Source organism: Crotalus tigris, unplaced genomic scaffold (assembly GCF_016545835.1).
Source record: "Crotalus tigris isolate CLP2741 ecotype Arizona unplaced genomic scaffold, ASM1654583v1 scf7180000017630.2799268, whole genome shotgun sequence".
In the NCBI taxonomy this organism is placed as follows: domain Eukaryota; kingdom Metazoa; phylum Chordata; class Lepidosauria; order Squamata; family Viperidae; genus Crotalus; species Crotalus tigris.
In genome coordinates this window covers 2,076,974-2,095,969 of record NW_024096524.1, presented here as the reverse complement: position 1 = coordinate 2,095,969, position 18,996 = coordinate 2,076,974, and the positions used below count along the sequence as shown (strand labels likewise).

The window sequence follows — 18,996 nt, the reverse complement described above, 5'->3', positions numbered from 1 at the left end:
TTCCCCCTTCAATCTCCTTCCTTTCCCCTTCAATCTTCCTTCCTTCCATCTCCATCCCTTCCCCTTCAATCTCTCCTTCCCCCTTCAATCTCCTTCCTTTCCCCTTCAATCTTCCTTCCTTCCCCTTCCCTCCCTCCCAACATTTTTGAGCAAGGAAGAATAAGCTTCTCCAGTGAGCATTGCTATATTTTTTGTGATTAATCACTATGCTTTAATTATGTTCAATTCGTAACAATGAAAATACACCCTGCATATCAGGGTAGCAAAATTACAGTTACGAAGTAGCAACAAAAATAATTTTATGGTTGGGGGTCACAACATGAGGAACTGTATTAAAGGGTCACAGCATTAGGAAGGTTGAGAACCACTGATCTAAAGACTCAGCTTTTGCAGAGGACTTTTCAAGACTTGCAAATTGTCACAACTTGGATGTCTTTTTAAACAGTGATTGTTGTGTATTATAATTATAAGAAAATACTGTGCTTTGAAGTTTTCTTTTCTTTAAAATTCTGTTGCATTTTAGTAGCAGACCAAAAAATACTGTATTTTTAACATATTCCAATGCGTAGTTATACTGTGAGCGGTCAAGATTTGGAAGCACACAAAAATGTGAAAATTGCTTACACATATTTTAATTTAAAACACATTTTAAAAATTTACTCAATCTGAAAATAAGTGCAACAGTGGAAAAACTTTCAAGATAAATGTTGCGACAGAATTCAGAAGAATGTGTTTTCTTGTAGTGTACATTACTGTCCTCTTTGCTGAGGATTCTTTTTTTTTTTTTTTTTTGCCGTCTGCTATCTATCTAACTGTCTGTCGATCTATCTATTCTCAAAATCCAACGCCCAGAGGGGAAAAAAGCAATGCCCTTAGATCGCACCCCACCCCCCCCGTCACTCCCCCCTCCCGCTGCTGTGGTTGCCGCCTGTTGTTGCTGCCTCCGAAGCGCTCAGGCAAAGCGACCTCCCAGGCAGCCGCGCGCATCTTCTTGCATTTTTCTTCACATTCTCGGGCACGTTCAGTCACGTGCACAAGGCACGCTTCGCAAGGCCGTCCGAGCATAGTCGCCAGCGGCCGGCAAAGCCAGCCGCGCACCTTTCTTGCGTGCTCTCCCTCCCTCCCTCTTTCCTCCCCCCAACGCGGTCGCGCTGATCCCGAAGGCCCGGCGGAGGGGCGGGGAAAGAAGAGGGCGGAGACGAGCAGGGCGTCGAACATCTGTCGCGCATGCGCGTCTTCGGCAACCCCGCCTCCTTTTCCGCCCCTCCTTTTTCTCGTTTTCTTCCTGAGAGCGGCTGTTCGGCTCCCTTTCCCTTCCCTTCCCCCTCACCCTGTCCCGTCCCTCGCCGCTTCCTTCCTCCTGTCTTGCCATGGATGGGTGAGTACCTGCCTCGCCCCGGCCGTTGCGGACGGGCGAATTCTCCCCGCCGCTCGCTTGCTCGCTCGCTGAGGAGAAGGAGGAGACGAAAGGACCCCTCCCTCCCTCCCTCTCCTTCAGTTTCTCGTGGCCGTCCTGCATTCGGTGGCGGCGGCGGCGGCTACTAAGGCTCCGGAGATGCCCAACATCGCGCACAGCTTGAGGGGGACTAGCGGCGGGGCAGGCAGAGTAAGACGCGAGGGAAGACGGCGAGGGAGCAAATTAGGCGAGAAAAAACGAAATGAGGGGGAGTGGAGGGGGGTGTCGTTCCCCTGCCCTCGGATCCTTTGGACTACAGTGCTCATCGTCCACTCCTCCAAAACGGGGGGGGGGAGGCTGAAAAGGGAAGCTTGGGGCCTTGACGTTCTCACCCGGAATAGGACTTAGGGAGTCGAGAATGAAGTCCCCCACCGCCCCTCCTAAGCTCTTGTTTTCTTCCCTCTCCCTTCCTCTCTTGCCCACCGAACCGGGGAGCGATCCCGAGTTTGCCACTTCCCGGTAGGCGTGCGAAGGCGAGGAAGAAACCGGGTTTCCACGGGTTTTTTTTGTTGGTTGGTTGGTTGGTTCCTCCTTTGATGTGGGCGAGGCAAAACCAGACGCGCTCTTAAACTTTCCTCAGGTGTGGCCGGCCAGCCGGCCGGCGCCCATAACCCAGCCCCAAACTTCTTTCGCGCATTTTGCAATTGGGTCCCTCGGTGGCCTTTGTCTCCGTAGGAGAAAAGCCAGCTCCGGGGGTGGGGGGAGGGGGGGGAAGAGCCAATCTCTCTCTCTTTCCTCCCCACCCCGCTTTCTCCTTCCTCTTCGGTTGCGACAATAAAAGGGCGAAGAGTGCGCTGGTTTCTTCCTCCTTCCTCTCCGCTCCCCCCTCCTCCCCCCGATTGTCAGGTGTGGCTTCGACTTTAGTTTTGCTACGGTACTAGGAGTTGCCAGTGGGATCGTTTTCGGAGTTGTGTGCTTGGCCCGGAGGTGCAAACGAAATGTTGGAGCGGTGGGGAGGGAGCAGTTTGCGAAGCAGACGAATGTGGGTATCGGGGATGGGAGGTTCCCACCGAGAGAGCGAGCAGAGTTGTTGTCGAAGCGCGTCACGCCTTTCCAACCGCCAGAGAAGGAATAAGAACCAGGAAATCGAGAACGCCGCCTCAAGTTAAAGGTGGCAGACAGGCCCGAGAAAAGGCTGCAAAACTCGAATCTTTTAAAGTGTTTTTTTTTTTCCTCCCCCGAAAGCAAACAGTAGCTTTCCATAGCAGTATATTGTCCTGCCATGAGTGACAACCGACAAAGCTTGCGAGTGTGATCTTGATTTTTGAACTGAGGAAGTCTGTTAACTAATTGATTGGCACTCTAGTCGCTCATCACCATGAAACTAGACCTTGTTTTTTGTACTTTGGGCTGATAAAATGTTTAAATAATGGCTGAAAGAGAGCTGCTTGTACCTTGGTCTTTGTGCTGCTGTCTTGACACTCCAGTGTTTTGTTTATTTATTCCATTTCTAAAGCTCCTCATCTTGGCCAAGTGACTCCCTGTGACATGACAATTCTAAAACAGTTAAGACAATAAATTAGTAATAAAAGCATCCAAAAAATAACTTCCACTCTGTTTTTGACTGTTTTTAAAATTCATTGAAGTATGTGTTTTAAGTTCTGTAGTTTTTGATAAGCAATATATTTAGGGACCTTTTTCTGAGATAGGATTTCTATTATTCTGAACTTAATTTTCACACTAATATTTCAGTTGAACGTTGTTTGCCTGAGGTGTCACAGTTTTGGCAAGAAAATGGGATTAGAAGCATTTCTGTAGTTAATCCGTTCTAATTCGGTAATACTACAACCTCTTTTCAAATTTATCTAAGCAGGGAAGTATGTTAAGTATAATGAATTGTGAATTTAATTTATTGGTAGTGACCATTAAGTCTAAACAAATGTGAAAATCTATTTTCAAGCCTTGCTGAATATAGGAATATTGTGTATCATATTACTACTTTTTTGTTTAAGACTGCATTGCTAAAACACTTTACTTGAGAAACTAATTATGTAATATGAGATTTCCGAGGAGATAGACATATGATTTTATTATAATTTAAATAAACAGTTTGAAATTCCTGGGTTACCTTTATTGCATTTTTTTCCATTGAACATGTTGAACATTGTATTGCAAAAAGGTAGTATTTCATATTCTGAGAAGCTGAACATAACATACCATCTTGGAAATTTTAAGGAGATATATCAATTATATGATTCGACCGTGTTGAATTTCATTTCTAAAAAGATTCCCAATGTTTTTTGCAATGTGACATTCCCCTTTGTCAACTGTGTTTAATATTAACATAAACATTCCTTTAGGAAATAGAAAACACTAATAAGATTAGCCCACACTTCTTTCCTTGCTTTTTTCCTTTTTTGCATTTTCTTGCCATGTATTTAATATGGCAAAAAAAATAATAGCATGCATGTTTTAATTATTATGCTCTGTGAGCCATCCAGAGGCTACTTGACAGGGAAGTTATATTAAATCTAATAAATAATACATTTAAAGCAAAGGAAGCTGGGATATTCAGGATCTGCGTAAATGTGTAGTGCTTTATCTTGGGGAAGGGTTGTCTAATGGATTAGAATATGTTGCTTGTGCCTTTATATATAGGTATACTGTGGTCCGTGCAAAGAGGAATTGGCCTGAAGCAGGAAATGCATAAAATGGCACTAGTTTTGCTTAGGTAGCTCATTCTAAAATGGGGAATAACCATAAGTGACCTCATAGAACTTTTTGATAATGATTAAACATGATTTATGAAAAATAGATATTTATTTTACTAACGCTGGAACTTTGACAGTCTATTTGAGACTGTGTCCCAATATTTCCTGAAAATCCTAAGGTATAAAAGCCTCAACTATATGACTGATGAGCAGATAGATTTTAAATCTTTTCCTTTTATGAATGTGCTTTAAAATTTGAATGAGGAGGGTTCTTGTATGATTTAGGATATTTTTATGGATATACAGGACACAAGGTGCTTTGCAATTCCTTCTCAAGGAATTCACATGTTATATTCAAATTAAATCAATTAATTATAAAATATTTGTATTTGATGTAACTTGAATTCAGTTTTTTCACTCAAAGAAAATATGCTTTATCTCAAACCTGAAGCAGACACAATATGTTTTAGAAGTTCTGTCAACCTAGCTGGGTAAGCTTGGGTTTCGTAAAACGTAAACCCAGAATGTTTTGGGTGCTTTTTGTTTTAGGCCAAACAAAATCTGGAAGCATCTTACTGAGTGAATAGAATAAGACTAGTGTACCTTGCCCCTCCTCCCTGCCATTGTCTTTGCCCATTTGCTGATATTCTCAAGGTCTTCCTTTCCCTACCCTCCTTTAACCACCAGGTAACTTGACACTTTCTCTTCTGCACATCCTATGTGGTGGCTTGACCATTAGCCTTCCATCACATAGCTACAATTGTTAGCTTTTTCATTTTCTCCAAAACACTTTTGCCAGAATAGATTAGCCTGCACATGGAACACTTCATGGATTGTTTTAATGAGGGTAATGTAGTTAACAAACTGTCATTTATTTCCTTTTTATGTTTTCAAGGTTACATAACTTTCACACCATCTGAAATAAAACATAGTTTTCTTTGTACTATTCAAGGCTATAGAAATAGGTTTTGGCATTGTTATCAAATATTCAGTTTATTTGATCTGTGTTAAGAATTTTAGTGCTCTTATTCTCAGTTCTTCACAAATTCATTTACAAATTTTCATTAGATTAGGTCAGTTTTTGGTAATAGCATTTCAAGCAATCCACTAATGTGTCCTATTGGGCATCTTCTGGGAAAATTAAGTTCTCTGTGCTCTCTTCTGAACAGCTGCTGCAAAATGATTATTGTGAAGTTCTTTTCAATGTATACTATATTGTCTTTTATTTCTAGAGCATTTTGATATCCATATAGGAGGTGCCTAATATAAGCACTACAACTAGGGATGCATAAAACATTCTGGGCATGAATTGTTCTGTATATAGAACAACTGTTTTGGGATGCCTTGTGATCCAACCATTTTAAGTGTGCTTCAGTTATGAGGAATAAAATAGTGTTGTACTGTTTTTTTCCGGAAGCAGATCAAAATGCAACTGATGCAGGCAGAAGAGTTTGTTTTGGACGGGGGGAGCAGGAAAAAGCCAAGACTGAGGGGTTTCTTTGGCAATCATTCGTGTGGAGATTGGTAGTACCAATAAATTGGTAGCAAAGAGAAGGGAAGGCACTGGGTAGATTTGATAAATAATGCATTGGACATCAGTGGTGTCTGAGGGGAGGCAGGAAAAGAAGAGGCTGGGAAATTGGGTAGACAGGCGAGGAAGGTGTGTTTTCAGTGTACAGCCTTGTTCTACCCATTCCATAAAATCACTGGGAACATCTGGATTTTGGCCAAAACCTGGAACAACCAAAACATTTGGATTTTATTTCTTTGCCATGGCTGAATAATACTGGTTAGGCAGAACTTCTGGAATGTAGTTTTCCCTTTTACGTGACCTATAACCTCAAGTATATTCCATTAGCCTGAATATTAGTTTTCTAATTCTAAATGTATTCTCATCTTTTATACACTGGCAATATTCTCTGTAATAAACTTTGTATTAGATATTTAAAATTACTTTGAGAGTTTGTGATAGTCTTTTCTGTAAATATTCAGCAACATGTGCATTTTCTGATTGTTTCAGTAAGAAAAAAGCTGGTTCTTTGATTGATAGACAAGGACAATGTCACAGTGGATATTGCTCTAGCCATCCAGATATAGGTTAGCTACTATTCACTAGATATTTATATTCTACAATATTATACTCTGCTGGGTGAATTGACTGAACCCTATCATTGAAATCTGCATTTTCAACTATCTGGAGAGTTGGTCTATAATCAAATTAATTAGTATTTTTTATGAATTACAGTTCGTGCTACAATTTCATTACAATATTATTCTGTAAGATGGATTTTCTGTTTGCAGCTAGAAGGATAAACTTCATCATCTGACATAGGTGATGTAGCTGGAACACTGCTATCAGATAACTTTGAAATAGAAGACAATAAGGCTCCACTTGACTGAAGCAGCAATTCATAATCCTTGAAACTTTTGAACATTTTGGGGTTATTTCATTCAAGCATCCTGTCCTACTATTTCATTGCTCCATTATTTGCTCTTTTGTGCAATTCTCTGTGTCACCACATAAGCAGCATATTTATTACAATTTCCTAAAAGTGATATTTTATGACCTCCTACCTTTGATTTTAGTCAATAGAAAGCTAACTTCAGGGCTAGAAATTTCTTTCTGCACTGCAGGCAAATGTATATTTTATATTTCACCTTCTTTTCTTCTCTTCATCTCTTTTATAAATCCAAAGTGTATTTCCATTTGAAACTTATACAAATGTATTTTCAAATACTATGCAGTGGTTTTTTTTTTGAGACAAACCTTGCCTTGAGCCTATAATCTAATAGTAAAAATGCTAAGAGTTTGAAAGCAAGCAAATCTAGGCATGAGTTCTTAAAATTCTTAAACTGATTTACAGCAGTGGTTCTCAACCTTTTTAATGCCGTCAAGGACTACTCAACCGGTCGTAAGTCGAGGACTACTCAACTGGTGCAGCACCGTTTGCAGAATGGGACTTTTGGCGGGCTCAGCAGGGCAGAGACAGCCTGGACAATTCCTATTGGCTTTTGAAAGCCAATAGAATTAGACTCTATTCAAGAGAGTCTATTCTATTGGCTTTCAAAAGCCAATAGAATAAAAGGGAGTAGCACAGCTAAGGAAAAGGGGGAAAAAATGGCGGACTGCATTGTTTGGCGACCCCCGTGAAATGGTCGTTCGACCCCAATTGGGGTCCCGACCCACAGGTTGAGAACCACTGTTTTACAGTGATTCAGTGCATTATTCCTGTGAAGGTCATTCTGGCAAAAATGTCAGTTGATTCTAACTGATCTGGAAAAACAGGTTTTGCAGTTTGCCTTCCTCAAATGCAGCTGGGTGGAAAAGATGAGCAGCTTGAGGATGCAGTTGCTTCTTATAAGATTGCAAACAGGGTGGATAATAATTGACGATTTTTTAATTTTTTTTTAAAAAATCATATTTTTATTATCAAATTTAGTTTAATAAAATGCTTTTGGAGTAAAAATTTAAATATAGTTTTCTATTTAATATACATTAACAATTTAATTTACTCAGGATGAAATGGAGCTTAGTTATGTAGCATGAAGCTGTATATTCTGCAATGTTTACATTTTTGGTAAACTCATTCAATGAATCCAAGCTCTACACGCTGAGATAACATGCACTGGATTGATGCATTCACAAAATTTCACAGTAACTATGAGATAAATCATAAAACAAAGCTCAGGAATATTCCTTTATCCCATTGTTTGCAAATCTATGTACATTACAAACTGTATGATTGTTTGAAGAGAAATGCATATGTACCAGGCTCTAAGTGTTTAGTTAAATAAAAGAATTTGAGTAGTTTTCCAAGTATGTGTGATTAACCTAAAATTGGATCTGATATTGCTGTTTTACTAACCTGACAGCTTATTATTCTAAATAGGAAACTTTCATTTTCTTTGCAAATAATATTAAAGATTCTAACTACCAGCAAGAATGAGTTCTTATATTTAAAGAGCACCTGTCATTTCAGATCCATCATGGCAGTTCCTGTTAGCGGGCATCCACTCATCTGCTGCCCGCCACGTCCCTCACCTTGTTGTGTCACTGCTGCATCACCAGCCGTCCCATTAAAGTGAATGGGACTGTCGGTGAGTCAACAGTGGGTCAGAGGAGGAGCTGCTGCGGGTCAGAGATGACAGTTGCTCTTTAAAAATTATGATTTAAATCGAGTTATTTAAATCAAGCCTTTTTACTAGTGATTTAAATCGTGATTTAAATCGACTTGATTTAAATCAAATCCACCCTGATTGTAAATCTAACCATGTTGCAAAATGTGTAGTGTACTAAATTAGCCAGCTAGTTTGAAAATAAATTCCACTGAATATATTGGCATGTTAAATATGATAACATACTTTAAATATCATTTCATTTTCACAACTATAGTTTGCTCTAATATAATCACTTTAATGTGATTATGTGTATTATTCAGATATATTTAATTTTATAGAACTATGATTATGAGACTTGGTAGCACGGCGGATTTGATTTAAATCAAGTTGATTTAAATCATAATTTAAATCATGATTTAAATTACTAGTAAAAAGGCTTGATTTAAATCATCTTGATTTAAATCATAATTTTTAAAGAGCAACTGTCATCTCTGTCCCGCAGTGGCTCTTCCTCTGACCCGCTGTTGACTCACCGACAGTCCCATTCACTTTAATGGGACGGCTGGTGATGTGGCAGTGACACAACAAGGTGAGGGACTTGGCGGGCAGTAGGTGAGTGTATGCCCACTAACAGGTGCTGCCATGATGGGTCTGAAATGACAGGTGCTCTTTAAATGTAAGGATTCATTCTTGCTGGTAGTTAGAATCTTTAATATTATTATTTGCAAAGGTTTCCTATTTAGAATAATAAGCTGTCAGGTTAATAAAACAGGGATATCAGAACCGATTTTAGGTTAATAGATTAATCATACATACTGTGTTTCCCTGGAAATTAGACCTACCCCAGCAATAAGACCTGCCCTGATTTTGTGGGGTGGGCCTAATATAAGCCCTAACCCCAAAATAAGCCCTAGTTAGGACCCTGTCCACTCTGTCCCACCTCGCTGCTGCAATGGGGCAGGAGAGCGCATGTTGCGCCACTGCTGCCACAGTGAGGCAAGGCAGCTGGGGGAGGGGGTGGCGCTGCCCCACACACCTCACATCCACTTACTTCAGGCTCCCCCCCCAGCCAGGCCACTCCTTGCTCGGCGACCTTCCCTTTCACTCCCCTCTCGAGCTGGACTATCATGCTACAGAGGATGGGCGGGATAGGCCCGGTCCCCTTCCGCCATTTCGGAGCCAGGAGGAAGTAATGGCGAAAAGCTCCGCTAAAAAAACTAAAACTAAAAAACTTCAGTCAGACCTTCCAACTTCTCATGGAAAAAAAAAAAGATCTCGTGAGAAGATGAGTTTCAAAAGGCTAACAATATGATTTTTTTTAAATTATGAAAAAAGCCTTTGGCAATGATGGCTAATTTATTCCATGGCTATAGCCATCTTTAAAGAAAGTCTACTGAACAGGAGTAGCCTGTTTTTAAAATTTGTGAAAATGAAGCCTTAAGTAAGCAAGTTCTGACAAGTCTGTACTATAGTTGTACATGAAATATATATTCCTCCAATATAAAGTGGAGCCCTCCAACCAATATGACAGTTAGGCGTGATGAAACTGTTCAGCATGTCAGATACTTTCCAGGATAGTAAAATCTGCATTATAATAATGTAATAGTATGAATATGAATGCATATGCTATTAAAATGACTCTGTAGTAGAAATAGTTCCTAAGTATTTAAAATTATGAGTTTCATGAAAATGTTTAAAATTATTTCTTTAAACCTTGATGGCCAAAACATGCCATCTGGTTCCTGTGAAATAGTAAATATTTGTTGAGAAATGTAATTATATTTAGTGGATACTTTTAGAAACCCACAATCCATTGACATTAATAAAATGTAGGAAAATGGGATACTGCAAATGTTGAATGACAAAATGAACTTTAAAAGAATAAGCATAATACAAATATTACAGTGTCTCCTTTCCCAAAGGCTTCTGTGTTGCATGGACTGAAGTTTCCATGTTTTATTCTTCTCGGTTCACCTTTGAGATATGTTAGAGTGAAAGAGAATTAAATATTTAGTTAGTATAAGCAAAGTGGTGAATATATTTGTATACCGATTTAAATAATTGGAGCGGTGGTATTCCTCATTCAGAAGACAAATCCAGAGGAATTTCCCCCCACACACACTTTGATTAATTTCCATGTAGGCTATACCTGACCTTCTGAATTAACTGAACTGATATATTTTGTGTTTCTTGCAGTTTTGGACTACTCCCCAATACAAACTGTTCTGCTTACTATATGACTTTGTTAACCCAGTAACAATTTAAAATTACTCAGTCTTTTTTGCCTTTGCCAAAAGGCATGAGATTTCATGAATGGCAAGTCACTTCATCAGATTCATGGAATGGCTAGACTGATGTCAGATTTGAATTGGGGTAAGGGGAGAGAAAAGTTGGTTATTCAAATGCACATTACACATGAGACAGATTATAAATATTTCATCAATTAACAATTGTTAAATTGTGCTAAAAACCCACTTTGTTAAGACCTTTTGAGTTTGCCTAAAACACGTTTAAGTACATGAGTTCATCGATTTCTCCAGCATGAGGATGGATAATCCAAAGATTGGGTTTCCTGAAGTCCCTTCTACCCAATAGACTGAGTCTGAGAGTTAGCCACGCCTCCCGCTGGGCCGTGCTGCCCCAGTTCCGACTTAGTCTTATACCCAGCAGGACGCATTGGTTCTCTCAGATAGTATCGGGTTTTGCTTTTTCAATCGATAAATTTGCCTCCGCTGATGCCTCTTTTGGCCGGAGGGTGCTACAACGTGTGGTGCCATCCAGAGGGACACATGCCCTGACTGTTTCCCCCCCATAGGGACAGTGTAGGCTTTGGTATGTCCCAATCCATGGATTATCCATCCTCATGCTGGAGAAGGGGTGTTGTCTTACCTGAATGCCTTTTCTCAACATGATGATGGATAATCCACTCCCACCCCTTTGGTGCCTGTCAGGTCCTGTGTCAGGGATAGGGGAACCAACACGTCGGACTTCGCTGCTTTGCCTTCGTCGGAACTGGGGCAGCACGGCCCAGCGGGAGGCGTGGCTAACTCTCAGACTTAGTCTATTGGGTAGAAGGGACTTCAGGAAATCCAATCCGTGGATTATCCATCATCATGCTGAGAAAAGGCATTCAGGTAAGACAATGCCCCTTCTCCCTTATGGTGTTGTTAAAGTCCCATATATCCAAAAATGATTCTTCAAAGCTTGCCATCCAGTGTTTTGAAAGGTTGAAATGCTCTGATATTATTTTGCACAACAATTTCATGATTTGTCCAATGTAGAATTCAGAGGGACACGACTGGCATATGATGGAATATATTGGAGGAAAAGCATGCAAAGGTACTCATTGGGGCCTATGGTAGCAAAACATCTGGGTTTATTACAGGATCTGGTTTCCACGTTGGCACCATTTTCCTGGTATTTTTTTGTTACTTGTGAGTTGAGTAGTTGTCTATATTCAATATGGGTCTGCCACCTAATGCCACCCAAGAAAGCACAATGTCATTTTGTACAGTGTGGGGTGTAGCTCAGAGGTCCCCAACCTTTTGGGCACAAGGGACTGGTTTCGTGGAGAGAGGTTTTTCCACGGTCCGGAGGGGGTGTGGTTTCATGTACTGTCTTCATGGGGTTTGCTTGTTTGTGTGGATCGGTTTCTGGCATGCAACAGACTGATGCCGGTCCACGGACCAGGGGTTGAGGATCCCTGGTGTAGCTTATAAATAATGTTTGAGTGGCTTGAGCTGAAAGCTGCAGGTGACAAGGAGTGGTGTTTTCTGTGCTCTGTCTTTTAATAGGTCATCTCTGAAATTGATCTAGCTCTATTGATTTGTCTAATGAGCTCATTGAATGGGTTCACTGTTATGAATGCCTCTTTTGATTCTGTCAATCAAACATCTGTGTCAAATGGGTAGAACAAATTTGGTTGTAGTATAGAGCCTGGCTATAAATGAGAAATTGGATAGCGTGTTCTGGTTGTTTGCTAAACAGCTCTCTTGCTACAAGGTCTATTCTAATTCCAAAGTCCACACTTAAAACTTTTCAAATGTAAGCAGTGTAGATTAAGAATTAAATATCTGGCTGAAATTTCTGACAATTGAATACTTTAACTGACAAAATTTAGCTGCTTTATCCTTGTACAAGTCTTAAATAACAATATCAGAAGAACCAAATCTTATTTGATAGTTGAGCTTGTAGTCATAACTTTACACTTATATAGTACAATGCATTTCTTAAATTTCTAGTTTTGATTCTGGGCAAATGATCAAATTTCTGACAATGAGCCGAGGTGGCGCAGCAGTTAGAGTGCAGTACTGCAGGCCACTTTAGCTGACTGTGTTCAGCAGGTCAGCGGTTCAAATCTCACCGGCTCAAGGTTGACTCAGCCTTCCATCCTTCCGGGGTAGGTAAAATGAGGACCCAGATTGTTGGGGGCAATGTAAATATATATATATATATATATATATATATATATATATATATATATATATATATATATATATATATATACACATTGCTTACTGGTGTACACCGCTTAGAGAGTGCTTGCACTTAAAGCGGTATATAAGTCTCATAAATAAATAAAAATAAATAAATTATTGCAGCACTTCTAGAAGTTCCTGATAGTGTAGACATACACTATAATATTTCTTTAATATTATATGGATTATTTTCTTTAATTTTAGTTTCATTATCATGCTTAAATCTCTATTTCCTGATTCTGTTAAAATACAGTGTTGTATTATTAATGTTCTTGCTTATATTTTGATAATATAAAAAACTGATCTTTTCTTCAATTTTGGCTATAGAAATGTCTATCTTGCCATATGAACGCTTGGTATATATGTACGTCTGTTAAGTCCTTTAATTTTAGGTAGCAAGAGCAAATTGCAAATTCATGTCCTCGACTTAGAATCATTCATTTAGTGACCATTTGAAGCTACATTGGCACTGAAAAAAGTGACTTATGACCGTTTTTCACACTCACAACTGCTGCAACATCCCCAAAATCATTAGATCAAAATTTGGAAGCTTGACAACTGGCAGGTATTTATGAACAGTTGCAGTGTGCTGGAGTCATGTGATCATTCTGACAAGCAAAGTGAATGGGGAAACCAGATTCACTTAACATCCCTGTTACTAACTTGACAACTGCAGTGATTCATGTAACAACTGTGGCCAGAAAGGTCGGAAAAATTCACTTAACAAGTGTCTTTCAACAGAAATTTTTGGCCCAGTTCTGATTATTGGTTGAAATTACCTGTAATACACTTCTTAGACAGCAACTTTTATGTTTTAATTCCTCCTTTCCATTCAAGCCTGAATTTAGTTACTGCATTGTGTACACTAGAGTTTTTGGCATTCATTTGTTAACGATTTATCTAAGCTTGTTACTAACCTATCTTAGACTCTCCTGATTTAATAAGTGTATTGTTGAGATACTGTGTTAAATTTGCTTTAGTTTATGTCGGCCTTGGGATTATTTTTAATTGGTTTTTTTCTTGACAAGGTCCCATGAGTTCCTGACAGAATGGCTAATAGTTAGGGATTATGAAAGAAATAATTGGAAGCATGAAGACCACCACAGTTTGATGATACCTGTTCAGGAATATTCATTTTTATCCAATAAAGCATAGTTATTTTGTTAGTAATTAAGAAAGAGATTGCATAAAAAATTGTGAAACCATAACTGAAATTACTCGTCCAAGAAATGCATACTGGGAACAGATAATCCTCCTAAATCAAGTTTCTTGTTTGGCAATCTCAGTAGCAGTGCATTGTTATGGTGATTTATATTGTATCTATGACTAATAGAAAAAAGTTAGTTGATTGATATTGCATCATATCACAACAACTCAAGTGTTAGATTTTCAACTTCAGATAATGATATTCTAACTCAGGGGTGTCAAACTCGCCACGTGACGTGTTGCGATGTATTGTGACTTTTTCCCCCTTGCCAGAGCTGTGGTGGGCGCGGCTTCTGCGTGACATATCTGGCCCACAGACCGGCAGTTTGACACCCCTGTTCTAATTAAAGTATGTCTGAAAGTACCAGTGCTGACTATAGTTAATTTTATTTATAAAAGCATATTTTATATCTCCATTTTAAATTATATCTGGGTGTAAGAAAACCAGAAATAATTATTTCAGAAATAATTACACTTCTAATGATATTTAACATAGTTGAATTGTTTAGCTTAATATAATTCAGTCTTTCCTCAACTCCCAAAAGAGGAATGGGATTACAACCTCAGCCAGCATTGACTTAATTTTTGATTTCTGCTGAAATATATTTTCTCAGTCTGGCCTTGGATGTATTAGGGACTGCCCTGCTCCTTGGAGAAGATTGTATGACATTGCTCTTATCTGTTATTTTTCTGAAAACATTCTCCCTAATAGAGTATTACTACCTCTTTCCTATTATTTATATCTACCTTAGCTTTTAAGATGTATATTCTGATAGTAATTCAACTTATAGATAACACATAGAAGAAATTATATTTTTTTCTACGTAGTAAATGGGACCATCCATGAAACTGCAGTGTGCATTCTTATTTTCATAGTTCATTAGATGAATAGTGTTTAGTTCTTCTGGTTCTTTATATATGAATGTAGAGACTTTTTTTCCAAAAAAAGTATGGCATATTTTATCTATGTATGTGCTTGGCAGGTAAATTAGAAAGGCTTTTTGTATTGTCTACGTCTAAAAAAAGGGAATCCTTTAACAATAGTTGTAAAAGTTTTATCTGATTGCTCTATCTAAGCCTCTCTTTTTCATATTGTATGTTACTAAACTGTTCCTTTTCCTTTGCAAAAACATTCCATAACTCATTTCATTCTTATATTTTTTCTTTCTTTAGCTTTATTTATCATTGCCTGTACAATAACTGCTTTTCTAACTTTTCCATTTTCTCCCATTTGTTTTCACACAGTGTTGTTACAGATCTTATAGCAGTCGGTTTAAAGGTAGGAATCTTTTTCTGTCCTTTCATATAACTTGTTATCCACATTTTTATTATTTCTGGATAACACATTGAAACTTGTGCATCATATAATTTTTTTTTCTTGTGGCATTGCTTTATTTCCATCCAATTTCTTTCTTCATGAAGTGGATCTTAGCTCTTTAATTCTTAAAAGAGTTCATAATTTAAGTTCCTTCCAATTCAGCTAAGGATATTAATAACTTAGAATGCATATGTACATTTAACCCCATTCCTGTGCTGGAATGCTGTTCAAAGGTAAGTCATAAAAAGCTACAACCCATTTTTAAACTCTGCTGAAATAAAGCAATCCAAAGCATTAAAAAAGGCGCACGTGGAGCACATTAGCCAGAATCTTACTTTTCAAAGTACTAAAGTAGCCAAGACTTTTACAAGGTTTATGTGGTTGTTGGAAAACTGTCTCTAGCTGTCTTCACAGCCCCTTCACTTTTTTAGTAGTCCAAATTGAAGTGTTTCTGGGCATGCATACAAAGGTAATGAGAGGACAGTGTTCAGATTACATGTGTGAGCTTTGCAAAGGTTTATTTGTTAAATTTATTTGCTGCCCCCGGGGTTTTTTTTGTCATAGAACACTCAGAACGGAGTTCCGGCACCCATCTCTTATCAAAGTAATTCTGGGTGGCTTACAGTATTAAAACGTTAAAATCCTAAAAGATAAATGTTTCTAAAGAAATAAAAATTGAAGTCACCTTAGAAATCAAATGTTTTAAAACATTAAAATTAATGTTTAACATTTCAAAAATGGATGATTTCTTTGTGGCAACACTTTTTGTGAAGCATTGTTTTCAAATGTTTTGTAGATCCACATGATGAATATTTCTCCAACTACTCTAGTTGGAAATTCTAGAATAGCGTTGAAATACTTAAGCACCATATACTGTGAAAATTCTATTGTGAGCTTTAATTTTGAACTACACAAAAATTATTTGCATCCTAATCTTTGCTAAATGTTATGAAACTGGTAGCTTACAGATAATCAGTTTTTATTTATTTATTTATTTATTTATTATTTACTTACTTATTTACATGTTCAGTGGATTACCCTGCCCTTCTAATAAAAAAAATGAAAAAATGAAGTTCCATGTAGCTAACAATAAAAATACAACACAAATTAAAAGCATCATTATGAGCTTCATTAATCAAATGAACTATAAAATACCATTATTTAAATCAGCATAGCCAATGCAAATGGATGGTGTGTATGTATGGTTGCATCCCCTTATCTATCCTATGTTTTCAGGAAAATTTCTATACATAATTTACTGGAGCATTTCAGTTAAATAACTCTAATATATGAACTCACACACACATACAGTTAGAAGTTTCGTTGAAATAATTGAGGGAGATGGGTGGTTAAGAAATATGAAATATAAATACAAAACTGAGGCATATCCTCAGATGCAATAGATTTGTGGCCTTAAAAACAAACGTGTGTTATGACTAATATAAAAGCATAGACCAAATGCATGCTAAATTTTGTTTAAGCTATTTAAGAAGGTGAAGCAATTTATAAACTTGAAGTTTTGAATGCTTCTTAAGCATTCTTAAGAGATGAATGAAAAGAAATTATGCATTCTAAAGAAATAATGTTTTTTATTAGGAGTTTATAGCAATTTTCTTTGCAGATAATGTTTTGTACATAAACAAATATAATTTGTTATTGATTTAATTTAATAGAGCATAGGATTTAAAAACAAAATTAAATTCTGATAATGTACTACAGTTTGAAGTCAAAAAGGCATTGCATCATGAGCTATAGAGAGTTGATTAGACTTATTGTACTGAAATACAAATATTATAGTACTGCTAATGAGTAATATGATTTCATATATTTTGTGTTGCAATTATAGCTTTACAGAAAATGATATATTTACACACAAATGAAAGCACAAATATTCAGGTGGTATAGGGATATTTTTGTTTTTAGATAGATATTCAAAGTAAGGCTGCGTGCACAATTGTGTCATCAGATCCTTGTTAAATATTAGCAACCACATAAATAGTCCTTCTTTAGGATGTATATATCATTATGGCACCCTTTGAATGCTGAAATTACCTTAATTCTAGGGATTTATATAGTATACAGTGTCAACAAAGGGTTAGGTGAATGTGTATGTCTCTGGACTATAGACATAGGACAGTGTAATTGACAGCCATAGAGATAAAACCCTCTATTTACTTTTATTTTTCCCTTGTTCACACCAGGAAGTTAACAGTGTATTATAGCAGAGATGAATTATTTAGGTTCTTTAGGTTGAATGGATCTTTACATTAAATGGTTTTAAGTTACAAGATGCTGAACGAAGGGTGGATATGATTGGTCATCAAAGTTCCGGCAGATACAATGCTCTTGCAGTCACATATTCATGATTTGCAAACTTCCCTGCTGGTTTCCCACAAGTAAGGTCAACAGGGAAGCTGGCAGGAAGTTAGAAGGCATAAACACTTAAATTCCTTGCTTAATGACCCGGTACTCACTTAACAATGGTAACTGGGGATTGCTGGAATTGCCATCACTAAGCAGTGCAGTCACCTGATGTCACGCTTTATAGCTGCATCACTTAACGATGGAAATTCCAGTTCCAATTAACATTATTGGAATTACTATATCCATTTGGATTTTGGGAGGAAGGAGTAATATTACCAACAGCAGACATTTGAGTTTTCTAGCATATCAGCGAGAGGAAAAATGTGGTGAAGCCACCAGTTGAAGGGGAGGGACCCCCGCCGGGGAGAGTAAAGAGACATTCCAGGTTAGAGTCTATTGGGTGAGAAAACGACTATATAGGTCTATATTTTCTCTTTCTCAGGTGAAGGCAGACAATCTGGTGCGATTCTTGTAATATAGGTGATCAAGAATTAAGTATCTGTTTGCTTGTACCTGACAAAAAGCTGTAGATCTGAGAGAATAGTTCTGAAGCCTTATGAGAACCTTCTACATCCAGAATTGAAAACGGCTTGGATTGTTGCTGAAAGGTGGAATAACATAATTCCAAAATAGGAAGCATATATTTAGACACAGTTTTCTAAATATGCCTGAGTTTTAATTTTTAAAAAGTGTTCAATGGCTTCGAGTAAGCAACTTTTTTGTATGAAGAGAAGTCCAGCTGTTTCTTTATTTTTGGTAGCAATATATTATTGAAATATTAAAATAGTCCTTTGTCTTTTCAAAAATGGGAGAGAGACAAGTAGTACCATTTCCAGTCCTCTTGTGACTTGTAGAAGTTGTCATCTGTGTCTGAGAAATGTATCTTTCTACTATGTCTGTTGATTATGATCTGGACGCCATTCTTTACAGTTAACAGCAGAGATATGTAACTGCAAGCTCTGTTGATCCTCTCACTATTATTGCTAAAAATTGGTAGCAGAGGAAATACATGAAAACTTGTGGTAGCCTACCATGTTTCCTAAACAGGGCAATCATTAAGCGAGGACTTTTTGTAGTGTGCAGGTAGTCGTCGACCTACAACCATGCATCAGCAACCATTCCAAGTTACAACAGGCTGAATGGTGGTTACAAACAGACCTCAAGAGTTCCAGCCGTCCCAGCATTCCTATGTTCATGTGATTGGGTGTTTGACAACTCTTTCACACTTAGAAATTGGTTGCCAAGCACCCAGTAAATCATGTGACTGCCATTTGTCACCTTCCCTGCTGACTGCTTTGAGGTAAGTCTCCCCATACTTGCACATCATCCCCAGACTCCTATGCTTGCACCATGATGGTTACTTAGCCCCACACATCCTCCCTGACCTGCACAGTGCCTCTTTCG

General features: G+C 38.1%; 1 protein-coding gene across 3 annotated transcripts in view; it reads left to right on the top strand.

Annotated features, from left to right (window-relative positions):
• Positions 1–1,233: 1,233 nt before the first annotated feature.
• Positions 1,234–18,996, top strand: part of PTBP3 (polypyrimidine tract binding protein 3) — a 64,025-nt gene continuing 46,262 nt past the window's right edge. Inside the window, exons 1-2 of one of the 3 annotated variants that reach the window (XM_039334414.1) lie at positions 1,258–1,378; positions 15,156–15,189. In XM_039334414.1, the coding sequence (XP_039190348.1) occupies positions 1,371–1,378; positions 15,156–15,189 (42 nt within the window). In that variant the 5' untranslated portion in view covers positions 1,258–1,370. Of the gene's footprint in view, positions 1,379–15,155; positions 15,190–18,996 lie in introns of all 3 variants that reach the window. The other 2 variants (XM_039334415.1, XM_039334416.1) reach the window with 2 other exon arrangements.